We start from the raw sequence: 24,679 nt of genomic DNA, 5'->3' as shown, positions 1-24,679 counted from the left end.
TTTGTCCATTTCGAAACATATGCTGTGCATATGCACAGCCAAGATATTTAACAAAAAAATGGTTTTCGTACGGCCGAGTTGCCGAATAATATGCAATTAATTGTAAAAACAAAGTTGACTATCACTTGTCACGCCAACGTACTTTAAGCTACGGAAAATATTGAACGAAATCAAGTTTTTTTTTCAATCTCTGCTATTGTTGAAGAAATGGTTTCAGAAAACTTAATTGATAGGAAAGCACGAAAGCAAAGCTCGGATTGCAGATTTATTCGATTTCTATTCAACAGTGCTGGCATGATCACCTGGGTTTAAAAACACTTGTGAAACATGCTGTCGTTATTAGCAGCAAAATAAAATTTCCATGAAAAATTTGAAATTTCCCTCAAAAAATTAGAAATTGCCAAAATATTTATTTTATGGGAAATTTTGTAACTGTTTATTGCTAATATTGATTTATTTATGGATTTTTTTTAAATTTTTTTCCGTTGAACAATTTGATTTTTTTTATGGAAAATTCTTTTTTTATAATTGCAATTTTCACTTTTAAAAGGGCTTATTTCATTGTTTTGTGGAAAATTCTCAATTGTTTGTGGAAATTCAGCACTATTTGTGGAAATTGTATGTTTATTTATTACTCATATCCTGATTTCTTTATTGACAATTATCTATTTTTTTATGGAAAAATTCTAATTTTTTAGGTGGAATTTTTATTTTAGTCGTTGTTACTCGCGCGACAACTTATAGTGAACAATATATCCTTGAAAATAAATACATAAGGTCATATTATCATTTGAAAAAATGTAGCTCACAATATTTTGTGCCAACTGAGCCGAATAATAAAAAATAATGTTGTACTAAAATTCAATTTGAAATAAAACACAAATATTGCAAATGTACCGCTTCAGCAGCTCAAAATCGCAATGCGGCTAGACCTGTGCGCCGCCGCACCGCGCCGCCGCCGCCGGTGGTTTTACTCACGCCGCCGCCGGCGGCGATTTTGGGTCGGCGTACCGCCGATCATAATTTTGCCACGCCGATGACTAATCCCAATAAAAAAAATCAATTAACTTGAGTCGTGTCGAGTAAAATAAGAGACACTGAAGATGGCCTTACAGAGACGAAATACGTATTTGTAAGACAATACAACGTGGTGGAATTGATTGGAATAGTACTAAACTCGTGTTATGATTGTTGTTGTTAGTTAGTTGTTAGAATGTTGTTGAGGTGGAACTCGTCAGAATTAAATTTCAAATCTACCTTCAAGTGATGGTGCCTCTAAGACAGTGTGGTGACAAACATTGGATAATTAATTGGTTGGTTGATTAGTTGTGAATTTGAATTAGGCTGTATCTAGTAGATTTAATCTACTAAGTAGAATAATACAAAAATGTTGAAATGGTCTTTGGAATTCGTCTAAGCCAAAGCCTCATTCAGTCGGGCACCCTAAATCTGTAGGCAGTGATGTCCTACACTCTGTGCAAATTAGTTGCCTTCTATTAGTTGCACTTACTTAGTAAAGATTGTAAAATCGTTTAGATGGAGTAAAATCAAAGAGCAGAATTTCTTGCACAGAGTGTAAGACAACACTGCCTGTAGGTGACCCACAAATTATGTTTGTTGTGGCACATAAGCTTTTGTGAAGGCTTGAATACATCCCCAAAGCGCCAAAACCACTTGGTATATTTCCTAGTAAATTCCTCCAGATATTCCTTCAATAAAAAACCTTGGAAAATTACTTTATGTATTCTTCCGAAAATGTCTTACAAAATTGTTTCACAAAAAATTGTTTCAGTAATTTCTACGAAAATGTTGTTAAGAATTCCTAAGGAGAATCGTTAAGGATTTCCTTCGGAAGTTTCTTTAGCGATTCCTCCGGATATTTCTTATAAAATTTCTCAAGAAATTTCATTTGGAGTTTCTTCAAAACTATTTAGCAACTCTTCAATTTTTTAAAGAAATACCTCCTCATGAATTTCTTCGGCTATTATTCTATGAATTCTTCAAATAAATTCTTCCAGAGATAGCATAAGGGATTTCTTCCAAGTTTTCCTATGGAATTTCTTCAGAGCTTCTTCCAGCAATTTCCTTAAAACATTCTTCGAGAATTCTTTCAGAACTTCCTGCAGGAATTCCATCGAAAATGCCTTCATGGGTTCTTTACGAAATTCTTTCAGTAATACCTTCGGATTTTTTCAGTGTTAGATGAGTTAATTTATTTGTTTAATTTTTTCAAAAATTCAATTAGCAACTTCACCGAAAACTATTTCATTATCTAATTAATTTTCAATGAATTTCCTGGAAGAAATCTAAGAAGGAATCCGGGAGAAACTTCTAAGAATCTAAGAAGGAATCCGAAGAAACTTTTAAAGAAATCTCTGGTGAAATATCCAAAGGAATTCTTGGTGGAGTTTTTTTTAGATAATTCAAGGAAATTTTTTTGAGGAGTTTTTAAATGAATTTATGGAGAAGTTTTTGAAGAAATTCCTGGAGGGTAGAAGAATCGAAGAAACTTTTAAAAAATCTCTGGTGAAATATCCAAAGGAATTCTTGGTGGAGTTTTTTAGATAATTCAAGGAAATTTTTGAGGAGTTCTTAAACGAAGTTTTGGAATAGTTTTTGAAGAAATTCCTGAAGGGTTTTGTGCAGGAATTTCCAAATAAATTTCCGAATGCATTTTTAAAAGAGAGCCTGCATTGATTTTCGAAAATATTTCCGTTTGAACTTCTTTAATAGATTTTGAAAGTACTTCTAAACAGCTTCCCACAAACCACGTAGGCCGAATTTTGACATTTTCAAACCCATCCCCCTTTCTCCCCTAGTAGACTTTTCCAAAACTCCTCCAGCATCCCTTTGAAGCCTACGTAGACTTTTTCAAATTTAACAAAATGTCATAAGTGATTAGAAAAAAATGGAAATCAACCACGTTTTCAGCAATTCAGATATACAAATCCATTTTCAAATCCATTGTGAACACTACAGTAAAATTCAAATTTCAAACCTAACAAAATCAAACTGAATAAAATCCGGAACTCAATATCAACGTGTTACGATAGACGGGGATACCTTCGAGGTGATCGAGGAATTCGTCTACCTCGGATCGGATCCTTGCTAACGGCTGACAACAACGTTAGTCGTGAAATACGAAGGCGCATCATCTGTGGAAGTCGGGCCTACTACGGGCTCCAGAAGAAACTGCGGTCGAAAAAGATTCGCCACCGCACCAAATGTGTCATGTACAAGACGCTTATAAGACCGGTTGTCCTCTACGGACATGAAACATGGACAATGCTCGAGGAGGACTTGCAAGCACTCGGAGTATTCGAGAGACGGGTGCTTAGGACCATCTTTGGCGGTGTGCAAGAAGACGGTGTGTGGCGGCGAAGAATGAACCATGAGCTCGCCCAACTCTACGGCGAACCCAGTATCCAGAAGGTAGCTAAAGCCGGAAGGGTACGATGGGCAGGACATGTTGCAAGAATGCCGGACAGCAACCCTGCAAAGATGGTGTTCGCTTCCGATCCGGCAGGTACGAGACGGCGTGGAGCGCAGCGAGCGAGATGGGCAGACCAGGTGCAGAACGACTTGGTGAGCGTGGGGCGTATCCAAGGATGGAGAGATGCGGCCTCGAACCGTGCATTGTGGCGTCAAATTGTTGATTCAGTGTTATCTGTTTAGATGTTAACTAAATAAATGAATGAAATCAATATCAACGAAATCGAATTCAAATTTGTAGATAACCCAAGAATTTTCAGGATTTCGAGTTTAAATTCCGAGAACGTCAAGTCTACATTCCAAAAAGTTTGTCGTAGAAATTCCGTAGAATTTCCCGATTGATAACCTTCAAAGTTTCCAGGTAATACTCCAAAGAACTCTCCGTGATAATTCTGATATTTTTCTTGAAAATTCCATTCCGTTGAAATCTCCAGAACTTTTTCTAAATTCCAAAAGTTTTCCCGTTAAAATGTCGAGTAATTTTCCGCGAAAATTTTGAATTATTTCCCGTTCAAACCATGCTAAAGGTTTCCTACGGTATTTTGACATTTCTCTTGCAAAGTAGGAGCGGTTTCCTGAAGAAATTTAAAAAAAATCCTATGGACATTCCAAACAGTTTTCCAGATAATTTTCGTTGGAAATTACGGAGGATTTCAGTTGAATTTGTGGTGAATTTATCGTAAAAAATAAAATAAATTTTCATGAAAATTACTAATGCTTTCTTACAAGAATTGCAATAATTTTTTTGTGAAAACTCAAAGAGTTCAATAATTTTCAAATAATCACCAATAATTTCTCGTGAAAGTTTTCAAAAATTTCTTTTTCCATCGATAATTCCAAAGAATTTTCATTAGAACTGCCGAAGAAATTGCCGTTAAATTTCAATGAATTTCGCTTATATGTATGTCCAAAGAATTCCTCGCGAAAATTTCGAAGAATTTCCAAAATTAAGAAAGTTTAGCGGGGATTTCTCAGAAAATCTCCAGTGGAAATTCTGAAGAGTTTCTCACGGAAATTTTGGAGAATTCCCTTACAAGTTCAAAACATGTCTTTTGGAAATTCAAAAGACTTCTTCTTGGATATTCCAAAATGCTTCCTTTGTAAATTCTAAATAATTTTCCGTCGACGTGCGATATAATTCCCCGTGGAAATTCTAAAGAATCACTTGTAGTTTCTAAAGAAGTTCCTGCCTGTAATCAATGTAATCCAAGTGGAAATTTTGAATTTTTTGAAATTTTTAAAGAATACTTGGAGAAATTTCGTGCTCAACACAGAAGAATTTGCTGTTAAAATCATGATATTTTTAAGCCGTAGTTCAGACTATTACTTCAGTGAAATCCATAAGAGATTCGAGAGATTATTTCGAACCCCCTCCCCCTCAAGAGTCTACGTGGTTTATGGACAACCCTTAAAGGAATTTCTGAAGGAATTTTTGAAGGAATTTCCGGAGGAATTCTCAAAGAAATTTATGAAGAAATTTTTAATAGAATTTCAGAGGAAATGCCTGAAAATTTCTGAAGTAATTCCTAGATTTCTCCAGGTTTTTTTTTTGTAATTCTCCAAAAAAATCCTATAGAGATTCGTCCAGGAATTCCCTCGGATATTACCTCAAGAAGTTCTAAAAAACTCCTCCGGAAACGAATTCCAGAAAGTCTTTAGAAAATTCTCTCAGCTATATTCGGAAATTTCTCTCAGGAATTAGTTCGGAAAAAGTTCCTTGAGAAATTTGTTCAAGAAAACCTTGGGAAAGTCGTTAAGGTGTTTTCCGAAAATTCCTCAAGAAATTCTTCTAAGAACTCTTTTGGAATTCCTTGAAAAGTTCTAGGACGAAATTTCCTTAAGAATTCCTGAACAAGTTCCTGAAGGAATATCCGTAGAAGTCCCTGCAGGTTTTTTTCAAAGTAACTCCTGAAGAAACTTCTGACAGTCTTAGATATCTCCGAAAATTCCTTTGGACATTCCGCCAAGACTTCGTTCAGAAATTCGGATATACCTTCTGAAAATCCTTCTTTTGGAAATATCTACAGAGAATGTTTGAGGAGTTCCTTAGGAAATTGTTTCAAAATTCCAAATCTCTAAAAGCTCCTTCAGAAGTAAATTAACGGATGACTTCGGAAATTACTGTCAGCTTCGGAATTTTGCTTTGGAATTTCTTTGAAAATCAATTTGATATTCCCTTGGAATTTTTTTAGCAATTCCTCTAGGAGTTCCTTAGCAAGTTCCTTGGCAATAATTATTCCTCAAATTACCATAGGAATTCTTCTAAAACTACTTTAAGCAATTTAATAGAGAATTTCTCAGGGTAATCCTTTGAAATTCCTCCAGAAAATTCTTTTGTAACTTCTTGTAGCTTCATGAAGCTTCTACAGACACTGACAAAACTAGCTCTGTACACATCGTTGATTCGTCCAGTCGTCCTGTACGGCCATGAATCATGGACGTTAAAAGATGCAGATTATCAAATTCTCAATCTCATTCTGTGCTCAATACTTGGCAGCGTGGTGGAAAATGGTAAATGGAGCAGATGAATGAATGAACCACGAGTTAAACCAAGTATACAAAAATGCAGACATAGGCAGGTTGATAAAATAAGGCAGATTACAGTGGGTAATGTAGTGTGTATGCAGGAAGAGAGACCAGCAAAAGAACTTGCAGAGAACCTGGAACAGGACGTTGGCTTTGGGGTGTGCAATCGAGGAAGCAGCCGCTGATGCATTTTGGAAATACTGTTAGGAATTCCTTCGAAATGTCTGTGGGGATTTGCTCAAAATTTTCTTAAAAGGTTCCTACTACACTTTGCAACACTACTTCAGGAATTTTCTCGGAAAGTCCTTTAGAAAATTCTCTTAGGAATTCCATCAGAAAATAGTTCATTCTTTAATAAATTTCCGAATGAATTCCTGCAGGAATATTTTATGTTTTACTAAAGGAATTTCCCAAAGAGAACCTGAACCTGAATGGATTATTCTCTCTAAAATAGAAAAAATCTGCAGACATTGTCATAGGATTTTACGAAGGAATTCCTAATGAAATTTACTGAGAAATGCCTGTAGTAATTAAAAAAATTCATAGTTTCCTCCAGAAATTCTTTCAGAAACTCCACCAAGAACTTTGTTGGCATATTTAGGCAAATTTCAGGAAAATATTAGATTTTTTCTGAAACTTGGTTATTTTGAGATCAAAACGACTGAAGTGTATCTAAATCCTAAATTGGAAATAGCTTTTGAAACAAGTTATTACCAATTTGTTCTATGACACCGAAATCTAATTCTTAACACATAGGGGTCACGAAAAAGTGAAGCAGGATTTATTGGTAAAATTTGATTAATCAAAGTCAAAGAGTAACAAAATATTGGTAATTCAAATAACATTTTGAAATCAGGTATTGATTAGTATCGCTGTTTTATGATCGGCAAACGTAGAATATTGCAATTTTAATCCACAGAAGTCGGTTTCCTACCGTATGAATCAAACCGCGTTAATCAAAAAATCCGCGGTAAAATTGATTTTTTCAACCATTTATTTTTTCATCCCCGCCGGTTCACGCCGCCGCCGCCGCCGCCGATAAATTCAACGGCGCGCCGCCGTGACGCCGCCGCCGCCGATGATATGACCGGCGCACAGGTCTAAATGCGGCCCTCAATAGTAAGCACGCTGGGGACCACTGTTCTAGAAAGAACCGATTTATATCAAACTATTTCTTTTCATGAAAGGCTAGCAGCATTAGCGTAACTAACGAAAAATTATTAGGGGGGGGGGGTTCATTTTTGACGTAGGATTACGTCCTTTGCGAAGACAGGTAGGTGATTGTGCATATTCAAATTTGAGACCTTCACGAAAAGTACCGATTTTCTAGTAGCGATTTTCTAGATTTTGTTATGAATCGATCGACGATACTATTAAAAACAATGGATTAGAATGCGCTGGCCGTTGCCGAAAGTAGCAGTACTGAAGAGAAATACCCACGCAATTCTCAGACTAACATTTGGCTTCTATCAGTGTGATTAGCAAAACGCTTTCTGTTCTTATTTTTCTGTTAGAGAGAGAGAGAGAGAGATAGAGAGAGAAAGAAAGAGAGAGAGAGAGAGAGAGAGAGAGAGAGAGGGAGAGAGACAGAGAGAGAGGGAGAGAGACAGAGAGAGAGAGAGAGAGAGAGAGAGAAAAGAAAGAGAGAGAGAAAAGAAAGAGAGAGAGAAAAGAAAGAGAGAGAGAGATAGAGAGAGAAAGAAAGAAAGAGAGAGAGAGATAGAGAGAGAAAGAAAGAGAGAAAGAGATAGAGAGAGAAAGAAAGAGAGAAAGAGATAGAGAGAGAAAGAAAGAGAGAGAGAGATAGAGAGAGAAAGAAAGAAAGAGAGAGAAAGAGAGAAAGAAAGAAAGAGAGAGAAAGAGAGAAAGAAAGAGAGAGAGAGAGAAAGAGAGAAAGAAAGAGAGAGAGAGAGAAAGAGAGAAAGAGAGAGAGAGAGAGAGAGAGAGAGAGAGAGAGTGTGGATATTTTTGCGGGGAAAGAAGGTGCTTCGGACTACCATTCCGCTGGAGGCTGCGAAGTTTATGCATCGTTGGCCGTTGTCATTCGATACGGTGTTATTAATTGAAAGCTTTTCTTTGCCCGCCATTGCATGAGTATCAACTACAACTATAACTACAACTTGATTTGTTCTAGCAGGTAACTGTTAGAATTCAAAATGAGAGAAAAGGTTCGTTTCGGCATTGAATTTAGAATACTACACCACCCTTTCATTACTATCACATTGGCAACCCGTTAACCAAGACGAACCTCTGCCATAAAACCTAATCCCCAGATTCCAATAAAATTCCGCAGGAACTCGTGGCGAGTGCAGAGGTGTTCTCGGCTTGCAGTGGGCGAGTGACTGCATCATCAATTCTTTCCCATCCCCGATGACCGTCAGGACGTAGTCAGCGCCGTTATCGACCTTCCAAAATACTAGAGCTCCCGGACTGTGAATATTGAGGTTGGAGTGTAAATCCCATGCTTCCATCCATTGGTTTTTGTGCAATTGTGATTGTTCTGGTCGATGACGGAGTAGCAACTATGAAATGCACGGTCATCATGCTCATGCTCAATGCTGAACCTTGAAATTAAAAGGTTTAAAAGCTATTCAATTGAAATCGAGTGTTTTGAACTCCAATACATTGAACACTTCTTCTGAATATAACATACCCTACCCACTCTTTCCTAGAAGAGGTTCCACATGTCACCTATAGAAGAAATCTATGACATTCATCGAAAGATACGATTTCTGCAAGAAGGGGCCATGAGACAGTCAATTGCTTCAGATAACTTTCAACTGTTGGAATAAAGAGGTCAATGATTGGCCTCAATGAATTCGGAATATTGAATAAGTTCAAAATACGATCCACAAAGTCCTTAAAGGATATCAATCCTCGCTTGGACGAGATTCTTTTCTTGGAAGTGCGAGTAGCAGTTTTCTGCTGAGAGATATTCCTTGACTGATGTTTCTTTGTAACATCAGTTTTAGGCAATGGCGGAAATGTCTTACTGCAACATGGGTCAAAAGGAGCAGTATAGACAGGCAGCTTCGAAATTTTAAATAATCCCCCATTACCATCAGATTTCGGCAAGCTAGGGATGATTTTTGTTTTCTTACGGCGCAATCCCGGGGAAGACAGTTTCTTCCTCTTTTCGCGTACGTGTACCTCCGCAGAATCATCCATATCGGCTACGTCAGAGTCCGATTCGTCTATGGAAATGCCATCATAAAAATTACTAACTTGAACGGCAGCTGAAATAGCAGCCGTTGCGTTGGCAGTTGCGGATGTGTCTTGCGACTTCACCATTTCCGCATACGACTGCTGAATAATTCTGTAGAAGAGCACGAAAATAAAAAAAAATGGTTGAAAAGTAATATTGAGAAAACTATTTTAAGGGGGTCATCCTCAGATAACGCTCATATAAGCTCTATCTGTTGAAGGTATCTACCTTCAATAGATAGAGCTTTAGAATGTTCTACAAAGTTTTTCGTAATACTTAACACTACACCTTTTCTGAAGAAATCAATGTTTTTGGTGAGAAGAAAATATTTTCCCCCTGAGGAACACGCAATCCCCGTGTCGAAACGCTGGGTAAACAACATACTCGTTTTACTAAATTTAGACTGAGTAGCCGTTTTTTACTAAAATAGAAAATTTTCACTCACTTTGAGCTTGAGCTTGAGCTTGATTGACTGCTCGTAGTTGCTACTCCATTATGACCAGATCAGCTGTTCTTGCACAGGGAACCAACAGATGTTTGCTTGGGACTAGCACACATCTTCAATGTACAAGTACTGGTGATCTCATTTGTTAGGTCATACTGGCGCCTGCTACGTCAGAATGCAAGTCAATGTAGGGAAGGGGGAGGAAATTATGATGCAATCACTCGCCCACTGCAAGCCGAATATACCTCTGCACTTGCCACGAGTTCATGCGGAATTTGTTGGAATTTCTGGGTTAGGTTGGAGAGGCAGAGGTCCGTCTTGGTTAACGAGCTGCGATGTGATAGATAGGAGAAGGTAGCTGATGGTATTTCTAATTGGATGTAGGAAACGAGCTCTATAGTTCATTTCCAATTCTAGCAGATTACTGTTAGAATACTCAAGTTGAAGGTATAGGAATAGTAATGGAAACGGTATGGAAGTCCATTTCCAGTTCTAGCGATTGCTAGAACATGAGAAATAAAGAGAAAAATACAAAGTAGAAGAATGGAACGGACCTGGGATTGAACCCACGACCTCCTGCGTATGAGGCAGAAGCAGTAGCCATATGACTACCAAGCCCGCTTAAAATAGAAAATTTTCACTCACTTTTAGATGAAAAACTCACTTTTAGATGAATTAATCATCAAACTCATTACATCAAAAGATGCGTCTTTTCATGTCTAAAAACTTTGTGGAAGATACCAAATATCCAAAACTAACAGATTGAAAGATATTCAATTTTGATCGTGAAATCGAACTTTGTGCTTTGTAAGCAAAAAGAACCGAAAAAATTAATTCTTCATTCTCTAGTCTTAACATGAAACAGTTCCCATATACGCCGCATGGAATCGAAAGGACATATTCATCTATGAAACTGTAACTGTCGCTCATTATAGATCATTTTTAAAGCAACTTTTTCATGATGGTTCATACCTTATTACGACTAGCGCCTATGCATTTCATTACGTGATCAGTTATCCAATTTCAGCTGCCGCGTGAACACAATTTTGTGAATAAACAATAAATCCCACTCAAAATCGTCGCACAATTTCATACTACAGAGAAAATCACGTCATCAGAAACACTCCATCAACAGAAATTAAAGCCCATTGAGAAGCACTACATTTCCGTTCAGTTCGGCAGCCAGACTTCTCCGCCCATCCATCAAGATGTACTCCCATGGAGCCTCCTTGCTTACGGGGGTGGAGGTTTCCCTGCCGGCCGCGTTTAAGCTGCGAATGACTTTAAGCTGTTTTCCACACGCCAAACAATGAATGATGATTCTGCTTTCCGGCCCCTTTTTGCGCTTTAGGGAGAATACGCACCATTTTTTGGGAGGTTTGAGCGCTGATTGCTTAGGCAAAATATTGGAACTAGAGATTAATACAATCATCATCATCTGTGCTGAAAGGTCATTCAAGAAAATTCAATCTTAGTGGGCACTGCTACCGCCGTTTGATTTGTGCAACTCATGCTTACTTTTGTACGACTCGCACAAAATCCTGCCACTCATTCACAGCCTGCTTTGGTAGGCTAAATTTAGCTGAGAATTTTTAACGTTGCTCCGCAAGGTGGCCTGCTTTGAAAAGCCAAATAAATGAAATTGAAAGAAAGCTGATTGAAGAATGACTATTGATTTAGAGAGACCGTGGCAGATGAACCTCATAACCTAATTCATCGTTTTGCCTCTTTTTGTGCTTCTCTCTTTTTGCAGCGGTGGAAAATGAAAGTTTTTCTTCACCGGTCGGGCCGAAATTCGTCAACTGCATGAATCCGCCGTATAGAATGCCTCCGCAGCCACTCGGGACGTATGGTGTGCAAAATGACCATCCCATCCCCGGTACAGCCGCAGCAATCGACAGTCCACATGTGCTGAGCCCGCCTCTGCGAACTCACTCGAGCAAATTTCCGGTAAGTTGACTGAACACTTATGGGGAAAATGAAATTAACAAATGACTAATGGGTGCGCATCACAGATCGAACGCGAACTGGTGCTTTCCTCGAACAAAAATGCTTCGAAGATTCCGCTGATGCAAGATAACCGAAACACAAGCATTCCATTGTTGAACCGTTCATCAGTTTCCGCGGTTGGACCGGACTTGCCAACCAAGCAAACGCAGGCCTGGGTAAGTACCTAATGGGTATGGTTGTCCGACCATGTTCGTACGATTATTTTCCGCAAAAAAAAACGCCCCAACGAATGGCATTCTCAAATTGCAAATTTGACTAAGCTGATGGCACGTACTGCATGCATTTGCTTTCACCCAGCTTCAAATTTTACACTGAAAATCCCGACTAGAAGGTCATATCAAAATTATATCATCCTATGTTATTATGTTATACTAAATTTTTATAACAAAATGTGTTAGAAACATGGTGCAGGATGTTGTTAAAATATCTAAATTTCTATCAAAAACTGCACGACTGGAAACAAAAAACTATCAAATTTTGTTACAATTTTATCATAAAAATAACATATTTTGTTAGAAATTTATAACAGAGTCAGATACAAAATATATTGTTTCTGTGCAGTTGGAATTTTCATAGGTCGTGATAGGGCTACAGATTGCGATCAACAATCATATTTTTTTGTTTTTGTCTGAACAAGAATATTTTTCGAGAACATGAAATTACCAACATTACAAATAAGGCAACCTTCTCAAATTATATCAGCATTGTGATATCTATGGCTGGGAGACTTTGCTACATCTATTTTAATTGCCTACTGTTGGGCAATTCGGTGTTTTTAAATCATATTATGATAAAATCTTGCTACAACATTTGAAACATAATGGCTACTGAGAATTAAATTGTATCAAAATAAGTTATAAATATCACAATATGTTAAAATTGTGTTAAATTTTTGTTATGCTCTTCTATTCGGGATGGCCGCAATGACCTGCGTCATTGACCATAAACATCAGCGACATAAACACATTCCAACACGACACACATTATTACTTTTATGGAAAATTATTGCAAAAACTAAAAAAAGTGGCCTTTATTATCATGGCCTTTTTTGAGATATAGGTGAAACGAATAACGACCATAAAACTCATTTAATTTGAGTTTCCCTAAAAGATAGGTCAAATGGTGAATTTGTATTTCATGCATGCGAGAGTGCCCATCAATAATACCAGAAATGGCTTCTTCTTTTATTATGTTTCGCATTACTTCCCCCAACTGGAATTCTGTCAGCTCGTAGCTTAGTGTTTTACGAGCAGCTTAATAGCTGCTCGAGCCAATGCAAGCGCGACCAAATTGGAGAAACGAAAAAAAAGCGGAATGTCTAGGGGCGTTTATCAATAAAGTAAAGAGGGGTTGCAGAATTTGTGTTTTTTACAACTTCCAAGCTTTTAAAATGACAAGTTAAAAAGAATTTCCTTAAGTTTGGGGAAGAATGAAGACTCTTACTTAAGAAATTTGATACCTAGGGGGGAGGGGAGTGGGAGGTGCCAATACTTCATTTACGTCGCCAAACAAAACACAAGCCATTCTATCCTTAGTTCAATCGAACTTAGTTCATCACCTCGTTTTACACATCCAAATTGTAGAATTGCTCTCAAGGGAAATATTCTGAAATAAATTTATTACCGTCATCGATCCTGAAAGTTGACTAGCAGAAATATGCCAACAGTAGGTTTATGTATTCGGATAATACACTCACACGCTCTGTGCCGTTACATTTCACACTTGGTGTAGGTGTTGTTTCTGGATTATCCTGGAAAAATAGTAAAACTTTATTCTTTTTATTTCATGATTGGCCTTTTCTCATGGCAACGAAGAGGATTTAACAATACTCTGCTATCAACACAATCTTGTAAAAGGTGTCAAAATAAGATTTTTGCTTTGAATGAACTAACTGAGACCGAAGAGGGAACCATCCAAGCAACCATTTTCAGGGTCATTTCGTCTAGGATTCTACTTTTAGCAGCGGATTCGAGCGAAAAAAGGATTTTCGCCTAGTAATTGTTATTGCTGATTTGATGAACGAAAAATCCTTCTCGGGTGTGTTTCCCATCTTCCCATCTGATGATGATGCCCCCGTTTTTTCTTTGATGATGGAAAATCGATAACAGAATGCAAACGGCCCTAACGAAATTCCGTCATAAAAAGCGCACGAAAATTTCCGCTTGTTGCAGCTGAGTGCGAAGATCTTTCATGCTGGCGCGGGTATCTTCCCGTTCTGCCCATCAACAATCGAAGCACGGAAGATACGCGAATTGGCAGCTCGCAAATGGGAAATGTTTATTCATACTTTCTGCACATCAATGAAGGGTTTCGAATGTTTCTAGGGCTGATAGACTTTCGGAAGCTTAATTTAATTTCCATGGCTTACTTGTGTTGTGTTGGACAGCGAAAAAAGTAAATGATTGCCATCGCGTGCTGTGTGTTCAAATGGGCATGATTTTTTGTCTCATGAATTCATTAAATAATTTATTCCCCAGAATCAAGCGCAAATTGAAGTCATCCATTCATCCATAACCGGAACGATCCCTCGTAATGCGGTGCGTTTACCAGAAGATGTTACAGCTCTAGCAGAGCGTGACGGACTTTCCAAGGATAAGGAAACAGTGAAGAAATCAGTCTCGAAAAATTATCATAAACTGAAGGACTTAATTTCGTCCAAATTTAAGAAGGATAGCGCAGATACCGTTGAAGACGAGCTGAACAACGTCTCGTCAATGCTGCAGCATCATCTTCAACACCAACAACAGGCCGATAGTCTCGGATCGCCATCATTCCACATGCCTGGAGTAAACCAAGGTAACAATTTGAACCACGCGCAATCCAATATTAACTTGTGGAGTTCGAATGCCAGAGGTGATTCCCCTCTGTATTATCATAAGAAGTTTGCTGATCCAGCAGAAGGATACAACGCTGATTCGTTGACCGGCTTCCGCAGCATGAAAGCTATGTCGCAACCGCAACTTAACACAGCAACAATAGACATCAATAGAACTCCTCAAAATTTTACCAATCAAATGGATGGAACCGACAGCGATGACGGAGGATTCCGACAACACAACAATTCACGGGTGAACGTTCAAACCCCGGCGCAACAACAAAACCGCCAACTGCAGCAGAACTATGTTCATAACTATCGTCACAACCATCCCCAAACGGGACAATCCACGCCTCAAATGACCCCAGTGAACTTCCAGCATACCCCTCAAACAAGACATAAAATACTTGCTGAATACTCGGATAGTCCGATCCCGCATCAACAACAGATTCCACACAGTGCGGGTCATATGACGATTAACATTGGCGAATCCAGTTATAATGGACACGATCAAATGGATAAAAACCACAATCCAATGGAGTCCAGTGGCCCCTCGGCAGGTCCGAGATCGCTCCAAAAAACATCAAACCCATCGCAGTTTGTCAATGGGAACCAAACCAACAACGGCAACAACACAGTGGTACAGATTGCCTCGGATTCGTCGCATGTCGTACAAACCAACACCAGTGGGGGTAAGCAAATAGATTCAATTTCCAGTTCAGATTACGATCGGAATGGGAATCACAGCTCCAACGTAGACTCGGGCCGAGGTAGTGCAGCGTATTCCAGCGGGAGGAAAGGTATTGGACAGCAATCGATCGGCATGAACATGATCGAACATGCCGAACGAAATCGAAGCAAATCAGAATCAGAATGGGTATGATCCAAACATATTTAATGATTTTAAATTAATTCAATTCTCATCTTTTTCCAGATCGACGTAGTGGACGCAGAATTGCGCAATATACTCGAACCAGGAATGAAAGGAATGATGATTCGTCCGGAAAGCACTATGTCCGAAAGCGCTTCCTCCATGTCTCCTCCATTACCTCCGTTGTCGCCAGATGGTGTAACGTCGTATCATGCAGCACCCACTGGTGTTGGCCAAAACATCATCCACAGTAAGACGGGAAACTCTTCGAAACATCAAGGCAAACAAGAATATGGAACTGATACCTACAACCGAGCCAGTAAAAATCCTCAACCCATCGGACCGTCCAAAGGCCAACCTTCTGTGAACACAATTCAGAACTACATGCACAATCTGAAACTATCGTCCAGTAGTAAGAAGCATGAGCAGAACATGCTCAAGAAGCATTGTAAGTATCTTCGGAGTGTCTTGAACAACTGATTCAATTTACAAACTTAACATGTTGAATTCGTTACAGTATTTGGACTGGACACGGACGGTGCTTCCGTGACAAACACGACTCGCTCTCTCGATTTGGAGTCCCTTCTTGGAGGTCCGTGGGACGCTACGCAATCGGTTAGTGAATCTGAAACTGACGGAGGCCTCCAGCAGATTCGCAACCAACTGGAAGGCCTCGAATCTATGTACAGTGAAGTGCTTAAAATGCTTGGCAATCGGATGGCCAGCAACGAAATCAGTCAGCGAGTTAATCGCCGGAGACGTCACGGCAGCTTGTCGTCGCTTCCTTCCAGTTCGGTTAGTGGGCGTCCCATTCGGGACCGTAGACGAACGGACGAACGTCGAAAGGTACGCGATATTCGAGGTATCAACAAGCGCTTCCAGAGATTGGAATCCCATGTAGTCACGCTGGCTCGCAGTGTTGCTCATTTGTCGTCGGAGATGCGCTCCCAGCATGTTGTTGCCCAGGAACTGGAAGAAATTAGGAACGATATGGCAATGATGCGATCACAGTCGATGCACCACATACCGATGAATGCGAGCGCGGGTGCAACGGGAGCGGGGGCTGCAGGTGCGAACGCTAGTTCTAAGGAACCGATGAATCTGACTAACCCCAGGCGGGTGAAGAAGTTGACAAAATTTTTCGGAGAGGATCCTCCGTTGATGAAGCTGTTCCTGAAGAAACTGGGTTATGAGGTAAGATAAACATTGAATACCTTTCTAGACTAGCAATCAGATGCACGGGTACGAAGCTAGACCATGCCGACATTGACTAAGATTGATCTACAGATATATATTTTGACCTCAATAAAATGTATTTCTTAATTGAGTGCGCGAAGTCGTTAGTGTATGCGGGGATGTTTTTGGTGAAATATGTGTGGCTGTGTGATAATACCAGAGATAGATGGTTATTTATCCCTTATTTATCGAATTACTCCGTATAGCTTTGAAAGAGTGAAGTAAATTGTTCGTGGAAGTGATTGGATTTTGGAATTTGGTGAGATTGTTTCAATATGTTTTTATATGATTCCAAAATTAAATGCGCGCTGGATTAAAAAAATCCGGAAGTTTGTTTATGGATCCATTATCCAATTGATAATGGGAGCATAAACAGGCGGGGGCTCATTGCTAGTGAAAGTGACCTCGGACTGGATGTGAGTTACCAGGCAGTCTGAAATGGGTCACTGGAGCTGCAGTAGAGCTAGCACCTTCTAACTCCCGGGCTAAAGCTGACTCTATTAAAGACAGCTTTCTTCCATAATACCACTGCCGGACAGTGGGGATTAGATTGAAGATACACACACACACACACACACACACACACACACACACACACACACACACACACACACACACACACACACACACACACACACACACACACACACACACACACACACACACCCAATAGTAAGTCCCTGTATGCAATTATCGCTCATGATTAGAATCGTGAAAAAGTTTCCATTTTTAGAATGGTGGACTAAGCTTTTACACTACCTAAACTACTTTGATCATTTATATGTGCAATAGTTGAGTGGAAGAAAACGTATAGCAACAATTCTATATGAGGGTGATAGGGATCCTTCGGAGGATCCCCCTCCAGATATTCCTGATTAAGAAAACGTTTCAACAGACAAGTTAGATTTGCCTTCCGCTCGTATTATCTACAACCTTCTCTACACGAACAGTCTGGCTAAAAATAATGCCTATTCTAGTGGTAAAAGTCCACCATACAGGTGACCCATAATTCTTGGTGTGACGTGGCCTTATACTTACCGTTCCTACGAATGAATGGTTGGGGGAGCCTACAAAGAACTTAACGCTACCAGGGCAACCTGCACAGTATTGAGCCCGGAGCTATGGCGTATTTCACTTTTTGCCTCTCTGAGATAATCGGCTACTCTTATTCAATCTCAACTTGAGGTTAAGCAAAGGTGGGACAATGAGTATGTTGAAAATAAATTGTCATATGGATTAGTATTATGCGTTTTTTACAGTGTACTCTGTGTTTCGTCTTTGACGTTCTTGATCGATTAGGTTTCATTGTTGCTGTTCTTATAAATGCCGAAATCGTGGAACGATATCCTGATTCGCAATGACTACAGGTAGAATTCAATTCAAATCTTCAACATAAAAGAACAGCAACGATTGATCTTTGTACCCTTGACAACAAGACAGGGACACCGTCTTCGACCAGAGGTCGTACAGACTGAACTCTTAACACCTAGCATGAGACAACGGACATGACACATAACACCCAGTGGACCAGTGAAGGATTTTTCGATCATGAAAAGTTTCCTCCTTACTGGGCGGGAATCGAACCCACACTCCATAGCACATGCGTCTAGACGATTGACGTCACTATCCGCACGACCACGAAGCCCATAAAATATATTTTATTTAGGTAGCTTTCGGCTAATTCATTAGAAGCTGAATTGTGTATTTTGAATTTATTGATCGAATCGTATCAGCCGAAAACTATGTAAAGGTTCATTTAATCATCATACATTATTCTGTGATTTTTTTTCTGTAACATACCAACTGCTCTTTTTGCAATTCTGAGCTCTTACGAGGTGTATTTTCCTATACATTTTGACTGAAATCCCCATACAAACTTCAAATCAATTGCGCCAGCTTATGCAACAAGCGATTGAGCTGAAATTTTGAGAGATTGATTTTCTCACCCAAAGACACAATCCCGTCTACTCTACATCGTTGCATACCGTGGAAGCTTTCGAAGAAGCTTGTCCTTCGCGTTCTGTTAAAACCTCGAGAGGAGCCCCAAGGGTGGAAATTCCGATTTAGCAGAAAGAGTTGGAACAGACGCCATTCAGTCAGCAAGGGCAGAGTCTTTCAAGTTGGCTCGGAAACCCTTACAAGAAGGCTCTACGGTATGCGGAGCGATCCGGCTGAATAAAACTTTGTGCAAATGTTTCCAATTTGCGATATCCAAGGAATTCCAAGTTGGCGACATTCACAAGCCAAATAGCAACTACACTTCTTCCGACGAAGAAGCGTTGGAGCACTTATTTGATGCGTATATTCGGATGTTACTGATGTCTTTTCATGTATAGTTACGGGTCTTGGGCTCAAGCTCGTGGAATCATAACTACTAAAACGGATCAATGGGCACTTAACAGCTTTGCTGCTTAAAAATTTCCAGAAGAGGATGGGATTTAACCCGTTCTACATCAGAGATGTTTTGAGCATGTCCAACATGTTTTGAAAAAACTTTTAATATGTAAATTTACTACTGGGTATATTCCCATATCCCCACTGTAAAGTTTATCCCAAAAGAAACATGAAGAAGCAAAGAGTTTTAAACCCATCTGTCTAGCCTCTAACCTTCTTCTGAAATGCTTAGAACATATTACCATTCGTGATGACTGTTTGACAAACATGTCTCTTCATGTTAATCAACATGCTAACTAATCTGGTAAGTCCATGCACAAAGTTGTTTACGACATTTTCTCAAAAGCAATCATGTCTGGGTGCTTTCATAGATATCGAAGGTGCTTTTGACAACGTGTCTTCCAATGTCATATTGGAATCTGTACGTTGTCATGGACTACGTAATACAGTGATGTCAGCATTTTGGGTGATTTCACTTCTAGACCAACATTTGAAAAGGGCGGAACAGCCAAAACGTAAACATTGCAGTTTTTCGTTTGAATGCATAGAATATGGTGCAAACTAGCCCATAGTAATGAAAAAAATAATATTTTCTTTCAGTAAAAGTTATTTTGAGATACTTGAAAAATGGCGGATTTCCATCCTGGTTATATTTACCAAACATGGTTCTTACGCTATTCTTTCAAAAGTATAGGAACTTAGCGAAATTTGTGTGAATAAGGTAGGTTTTACTCTATCCTTCATATTGAGTCAATATTTATTGCATTTTCACTTATATTTGCTGTAATAAAGAATATTTTAATGAGAAATACGAAACAAGGATTTCCTACCTTTTGCGGGAGCTGTTGTTGTTACGGCGCGTACATCAGCCTGTTGAAATGTTTATAGTGGAAATACGCCTTTCGAAAATAATCAGATGCAGGCTCCGCGAGAGCTCTGTACCTTTAAATTTTTGTTCAATGTGTACAATGGAATAGCATAGAAGTGATTAGATACCACGTTTGTTTCTATTAAACCCTAATATGCATAAAAATCATAATTAAATAAATTTTATTAATTTCTGTACTTAGATATATACTTAATATATATACTTAATATACGAGATATGTACTTAAAACAAAGAAAAATTACATTAACTCTTAATGATGGAACGATATTGGAAAGACAGACTAATAAAGGACTTCCTCAGGGATGTCCTTTGTCTCCAATTTTGTTCAATATTTATACTTCTTAACTTCATGCAGTTGCCATAGAAGGTTTCCTAATACAATTTGCTGATGACTTCGGGTTAGTAATAGAAGGTGACGATTTTTGTATAGCTAGTAATAAAATGAATTTATCTTTAAACATAATAAACAATGAATTTGAACTACTAGGAATGAGAATAAATTCAAATAAATCAGGTACAATTTGCTTTGCTAACAACCCTCCGGATAACTTATTTATACACATTAATAACAACCCTATAGAAATCAAAAATGTTCATCAATTTGGATCGACCATAAACTCAATTTCAAAACACACATAACTGAAACCATAAACAAAGCCAAAAGAAAAATCAATATTCTCAAAATGTTGAGTAGAAAGAAAGGAGGGTGCCATCCTGCAACTTTACAAAAAATCAACAATTCCATAGTAAGATCAGTTCTAGATTACGGTATTTCCATTTACGCTTCAGCTTGCAAAACAGATTTTAATAGAATAGAAAAAGTACAAAACCTATCAATCAGGACCAGTTTAAGATACCTACAATCAACACCCATCCATGTCATTTATGCAGAAGCTGGTGAACTTCCACTAAAGTACAGAGCACAATACTTGGCCTTCAAAGAAATTCTTAAAACGTTGTATCATAAAAATAGTCCGATTTCAAACAAGCTTTTAGATCTAATAACCTCAGATGAGGAACCAAGATTTACATCATACAATGAAAAAAAAAGAATAGAAAAAAAAAGAAAATGAAAGTATAAGAAAAATGTTCTCGGCTAAATTGATTGTTCAAAATATTGTCAAAGGAAATAAGAACGAATTTTCCTTTTTTTTCAGGAAAATTTCAAAGAAAAGGCTCATGAAAGAATTAAAGGAAGCTGTCGAACGAAATAATTTTCTTCGAGAGCAGGTAACTCGACTCTCAGCAGATCAAGGCTTAGGTGACACTCTTCGTCATCCACGTACAAGTACGATGCGGGAAGATGTGTCTGACTCAAGGAACGAGTCCCTTTTGCTCTCTACAATGAATAATTGGACTTTAGGTACCTTGAATATACCTGAGTGTGTACCTACAGAAGGAGAATCGGAAATCGACAAGCGAGCCTATGAGTTCTGGAAGGAAACTCTAGTTGCCTCATTACAGCTGGTCAATTCGGCCGATGAGCGAGCAAAATTCGGGGTTTTCCGAATCAAGGCAGGTGCTAAGCTCCGCGAAATCTTCAACACGACTGAATCGACGCCCGGAATGCCCGATGAGCGTTCAGAACCGTTCTCTAACGCTATAGCGCGGTTGGACGATTATTTCGGGTCCAGAGCATATATTTTATCACAGAGAGGAAAGCTCATGAATTTGTGTCAGTCACAAACCGAATCGAGCATCGAATTCGTCCGTCGAGTTGCTAATGCAGCAAAACTCTGCAACTACGGTGTCGACGAGGAAATGGAGGCGGTAGTAAGAGTGATCACAAAGAGTGCTAATGATAGTAGGATTCGAGTGTTAGCACACAGGAATTGGGTCAGACATGGTACTATGAAAGATCTCATCGACCTAGTACGCGATCGGGAGTTGGAGAAGGCGAATGAGGAAGAATTTCAGAGGGCACACAGCAATTCCGACACGGCAACTCTCGCACTGGTTTCCAGGAGCCCTCAGCAGGTGCACGGAAGTACAGGAAATTTCCGCGGAAACTGGCGTGGTATGGGACCATCACGAGGCACTCGTGGTTCTAGAAAGAAGGAACGAGAGGTTTCAATCAAGGTGTTTTGCGCAGCCAACGTAGTACTACCTGCTGGAGGTGCGGCAGTGTATATCACCAACATTTTCATGTCCTAATGCCGACAAAGTATGCCATACGTGTGGACGAATTGGGCACATAGCTCGTGTTTGTTCGGCACCTAATGAAAAGGCTCAAAACAGATCGTGGAAGCGACCAGCTGACCTGGAAGATCGTGGTGGTCCAAAGAAAATTGCTGCTATTGCAAACCCATCGGAGGAGCAGGAGATTACCAATGAGGTACGGAAATCAGAAGATCCAGAGTAGCAAACGGTTCGCAACAAATCCTAAATTTTTTTTCTCATTTTGAAAACGGTTAGGCTTGATGTTCTCGAATCAGTCAGTTTTAATAGATTTCCTCATTTGTTTAATTTTGGTACGATGAATTGGAATATATAAAAGAGCATTGCAAATAAAATAATTAAAAAAAAAAATGAGATATGAATTGAATGTAGTACGCTACTGTATACATTATTATTGTTATATGTTTTCAGAAAACCCAAAAATATGATGATATTAGGGTTTGTGTAATAATATGAAATAACGTTCATTGTAAATTATTATTCTCATTTCATCAATCCTGCTTCTTCATATTTTTTGGTAGTTCATGAATAATAACGTTGCTACAGAATGGTTTATTCGATAAATTCGCCAGAAAATAAAGAAATCGTGTTACTTTCAGGACTCACCACCCAAGTCTCAAAATCTTGAAAGCATTCAGAGAATAGACAACGTACAAAACCACAGCACTCGGACGAGGTCAACTGGCATGTCCCTCATCAACGCAAAGGTGGCAGGAATTAATGTCGAATTTATGATCGATTCAGGGGCCCAAGTGAATACCGTGACCAAGTTCTCTTTCGATAAAATAACTTCCGACAATTTTGCATCTTCGAAAATCGTAACAATGAGCCCCAAAACCGATCGACCACTAAAAGGCTATGGCTCCAATGAGCAGATAAAAGTTATTGCTGTATTCTCAGCGGAGTTGTTCATTTCTGAAGATCGACCAGTGATGGTCGAAAAGTTTTATGTTGTGGAGGAAATGCGAGCGCTTTTGGGATTTAATACAGCAATTATCGGTACAGCGTGCTAGATATAGGACTAAATGTTCCAGTACGTTTAGAACAACTGTCGAAAAGCATGAGCGATCCAACAATTTGTCATTTGAAACATGCCGCTCATTTCTCAGAATTCCTCAAATTCAACATCCCTCCCGTCACCTTGACATACAATACGGAAATTCCACCGTCACGGAATGTGTACACCCACATCCCAACTGCATTCAAGGAATTGACCAAGCAGAAACTTGATGATTTATTGTCCTCGGGAATAATCGAAAAAGTCACACCGGGCATGGATCGCTCGTTTTGTTCGTCATTGCTTGTAGTCCCTAAAGGCAAGGATGACATACGATTAGTAATAGACTTGAGAGGCCCTAACAAGTCAATTCATAGAACACCGTTCAAGATGCCAACTTTCGAGTCTATTTTGATGGAGCTTCATGGTGCCACATGGTTTTCAACCGTGGACATGAAAAGTGCATTCTTTCATATCGAATTGGACCGAAATTCTCGTCATCTAACTAACTTCTTCGCGGGCGATGGTATATACCGGTATAAAAGGCTACCATTTGGACTTTGTAACGCTCCTGATATATTTCAGGAAGTGTTACAAACTGTCATACTCTCCGGATGTGAAGGGGTAGTAAACTATCTGGACGACATCATGATCTTCGGCAAAACCAAGGAAGAACACGATAGAAATCTTGAAAAAGTGATGGAATGTTTGAAAAACCACAACGTACAGATCAACGAGGAAAAATGTAAATTTGGGAAACAGTCGGTCGATTTCCTAGGATTCATTGTATCTGCGGACGGCTGGAAATTGGCAGAGGAAAAAATCGTTGCACTCAAGAACTTTCGGAGCCCAGAAACCTTGGCGGAAGTTAAGAGTTTCTTGGGGTTGGTGAATTTCATCGAGAAATTTATTCCTCACCGCGCACAACGGACATGGAGATTACGAGAGTTGGCGAAATCGGACAGGTTTTATTGGGACTCGGAACTAGAAGAAGAATTCGAATACCTTAAAAATGATTCATGGAAAGCAATAAGTACACTAGGCTACTACAGCCGATATGACGAGACTGAGTTGTTCGTCGATGCGTCGCCATATGGATTAGGAGCCGTGTTAGTGCAGTTCGACAAGGAGAATAATCCACGTGTTATTGCTTGCGCATCAAAAACCCTCACTATTGCGGAGCAAAAGTATCCCCAAACGCAGAAGGAGGCTTTAGCTGTTGTATGGGGAGTCGAGAAATTTTCAATGTATTTGATGAGCATAACGTTCACAATAAGAACGGATGCCGAAGCCAACGAATTTATATTCGGGGGTCTTCATAGAATTGGCAAACGAGCAGTAACTAGGGCGGAATCATGGGCTTTGCGATTGCAGCCTTATACCTTCAATGTGAAAAGAATTCCAGGGAACCTGAATCTGGCCGATGCACTTTCCAGACTTGTTGTACAGAATCCACCGAATGTATCATTTGACGACGAAGCGGAACACAAGCACTTGCTTTACTTTCTCGACGCAGGTGCGATGGAATTGACGTGGGAGGAAGTAGAATCATTCTCAGAACACGATGACGAGCTGCATAGCGTTAGGCTGGCGCTTGAAACCGGATTGTGGGACACCGGAC

The 24,679-nt window shown here is 39.3% G+C and overlaps 2 protein-coding genes across 6 annotated transcripts in view; both read left to right on the top strand.

Annotated features, from left to right (window-relative positions):
• The window catches only part of LOC134227396 (putative uncharacterized protein DDB_G0277255), a 115,692-nt gene that overhangs the window by 62,052 nt on the left and 28,961 nt on the right, over window positions 1–24,679 (top strand). For all 5 annotated transcript variants that reach the window (XM_062708822.1, XM_062708824.1, XM_062708819.1 and 2 more), the window contains 5 exons: window positions 11,422–11,618; window positions 11,684–11,833; window positions 14,156–15,370; window positions 15,428–15,812; window positions 15,882–16,558. In XM_062708822.1, the coding sequence (XP_062564806.1) occupies window positions 11,475–11,618; window positions 11,684–11,833; window positions 14,156–15,370; window positions 15,428–15,812; window positions 15,882–16,558 (2,571 nt within the window). In that variant the 5' untranslated portion in view covers window positions 11,422–11,474. The remainder of the gene's footprint in view (window positions 1–11,421; window positions 11,619–11,683; window positions 11,834–14,155; window positions 15,371–15,427; window positions 15,813–15,881; window positions 16,559–24,679) is intronic.
• On the top strand, window positions 21,228–22,828 carry LOC134221407 (uncharacterized). The gene is made up of 2 exons (XM_062700597.1): window positions 21,228–22,218; window positions 22,661–22,828. Exon 1 carries the CDS (start codon window positions 21,228–21,230, stop codon window positions 22,035–22,037), a length of 810 nt encoding a protein of 269 aa, XP_062556581.1. The 3' UTR covers window positions 22,038–22,218; window positions 22,661–22,828.

Source organism: Armigeres subalbatus, chromosome 3, assembly GCF_024139115.2.
Source record: "Armigeres subalbatus isolate Guangzhou_Male chromosome 3, GZ_Asu_2, whole genome shotgun sequence".
Lineage (NCBI taxonomy): Eukaryota > Metazoa > Arthropoda > Insecta > Diptera > Culicidae > Armigeres > Armigeres subalbatus.
Note: the sequence above shows the minus strand (reverse complement) of the source record. Positions and strands in the feature narration are given on the sequence as shown.

Bases quoted from the DNA above. Each gene is read 5' to 3' on its own strand.
- LOC134221407 (XM_062700597.1), top strand. From the start codon at position 21,228: ATGAATAATTGGACTTTAGGTACCTTGAATATACCTGAGTGTGTACCT.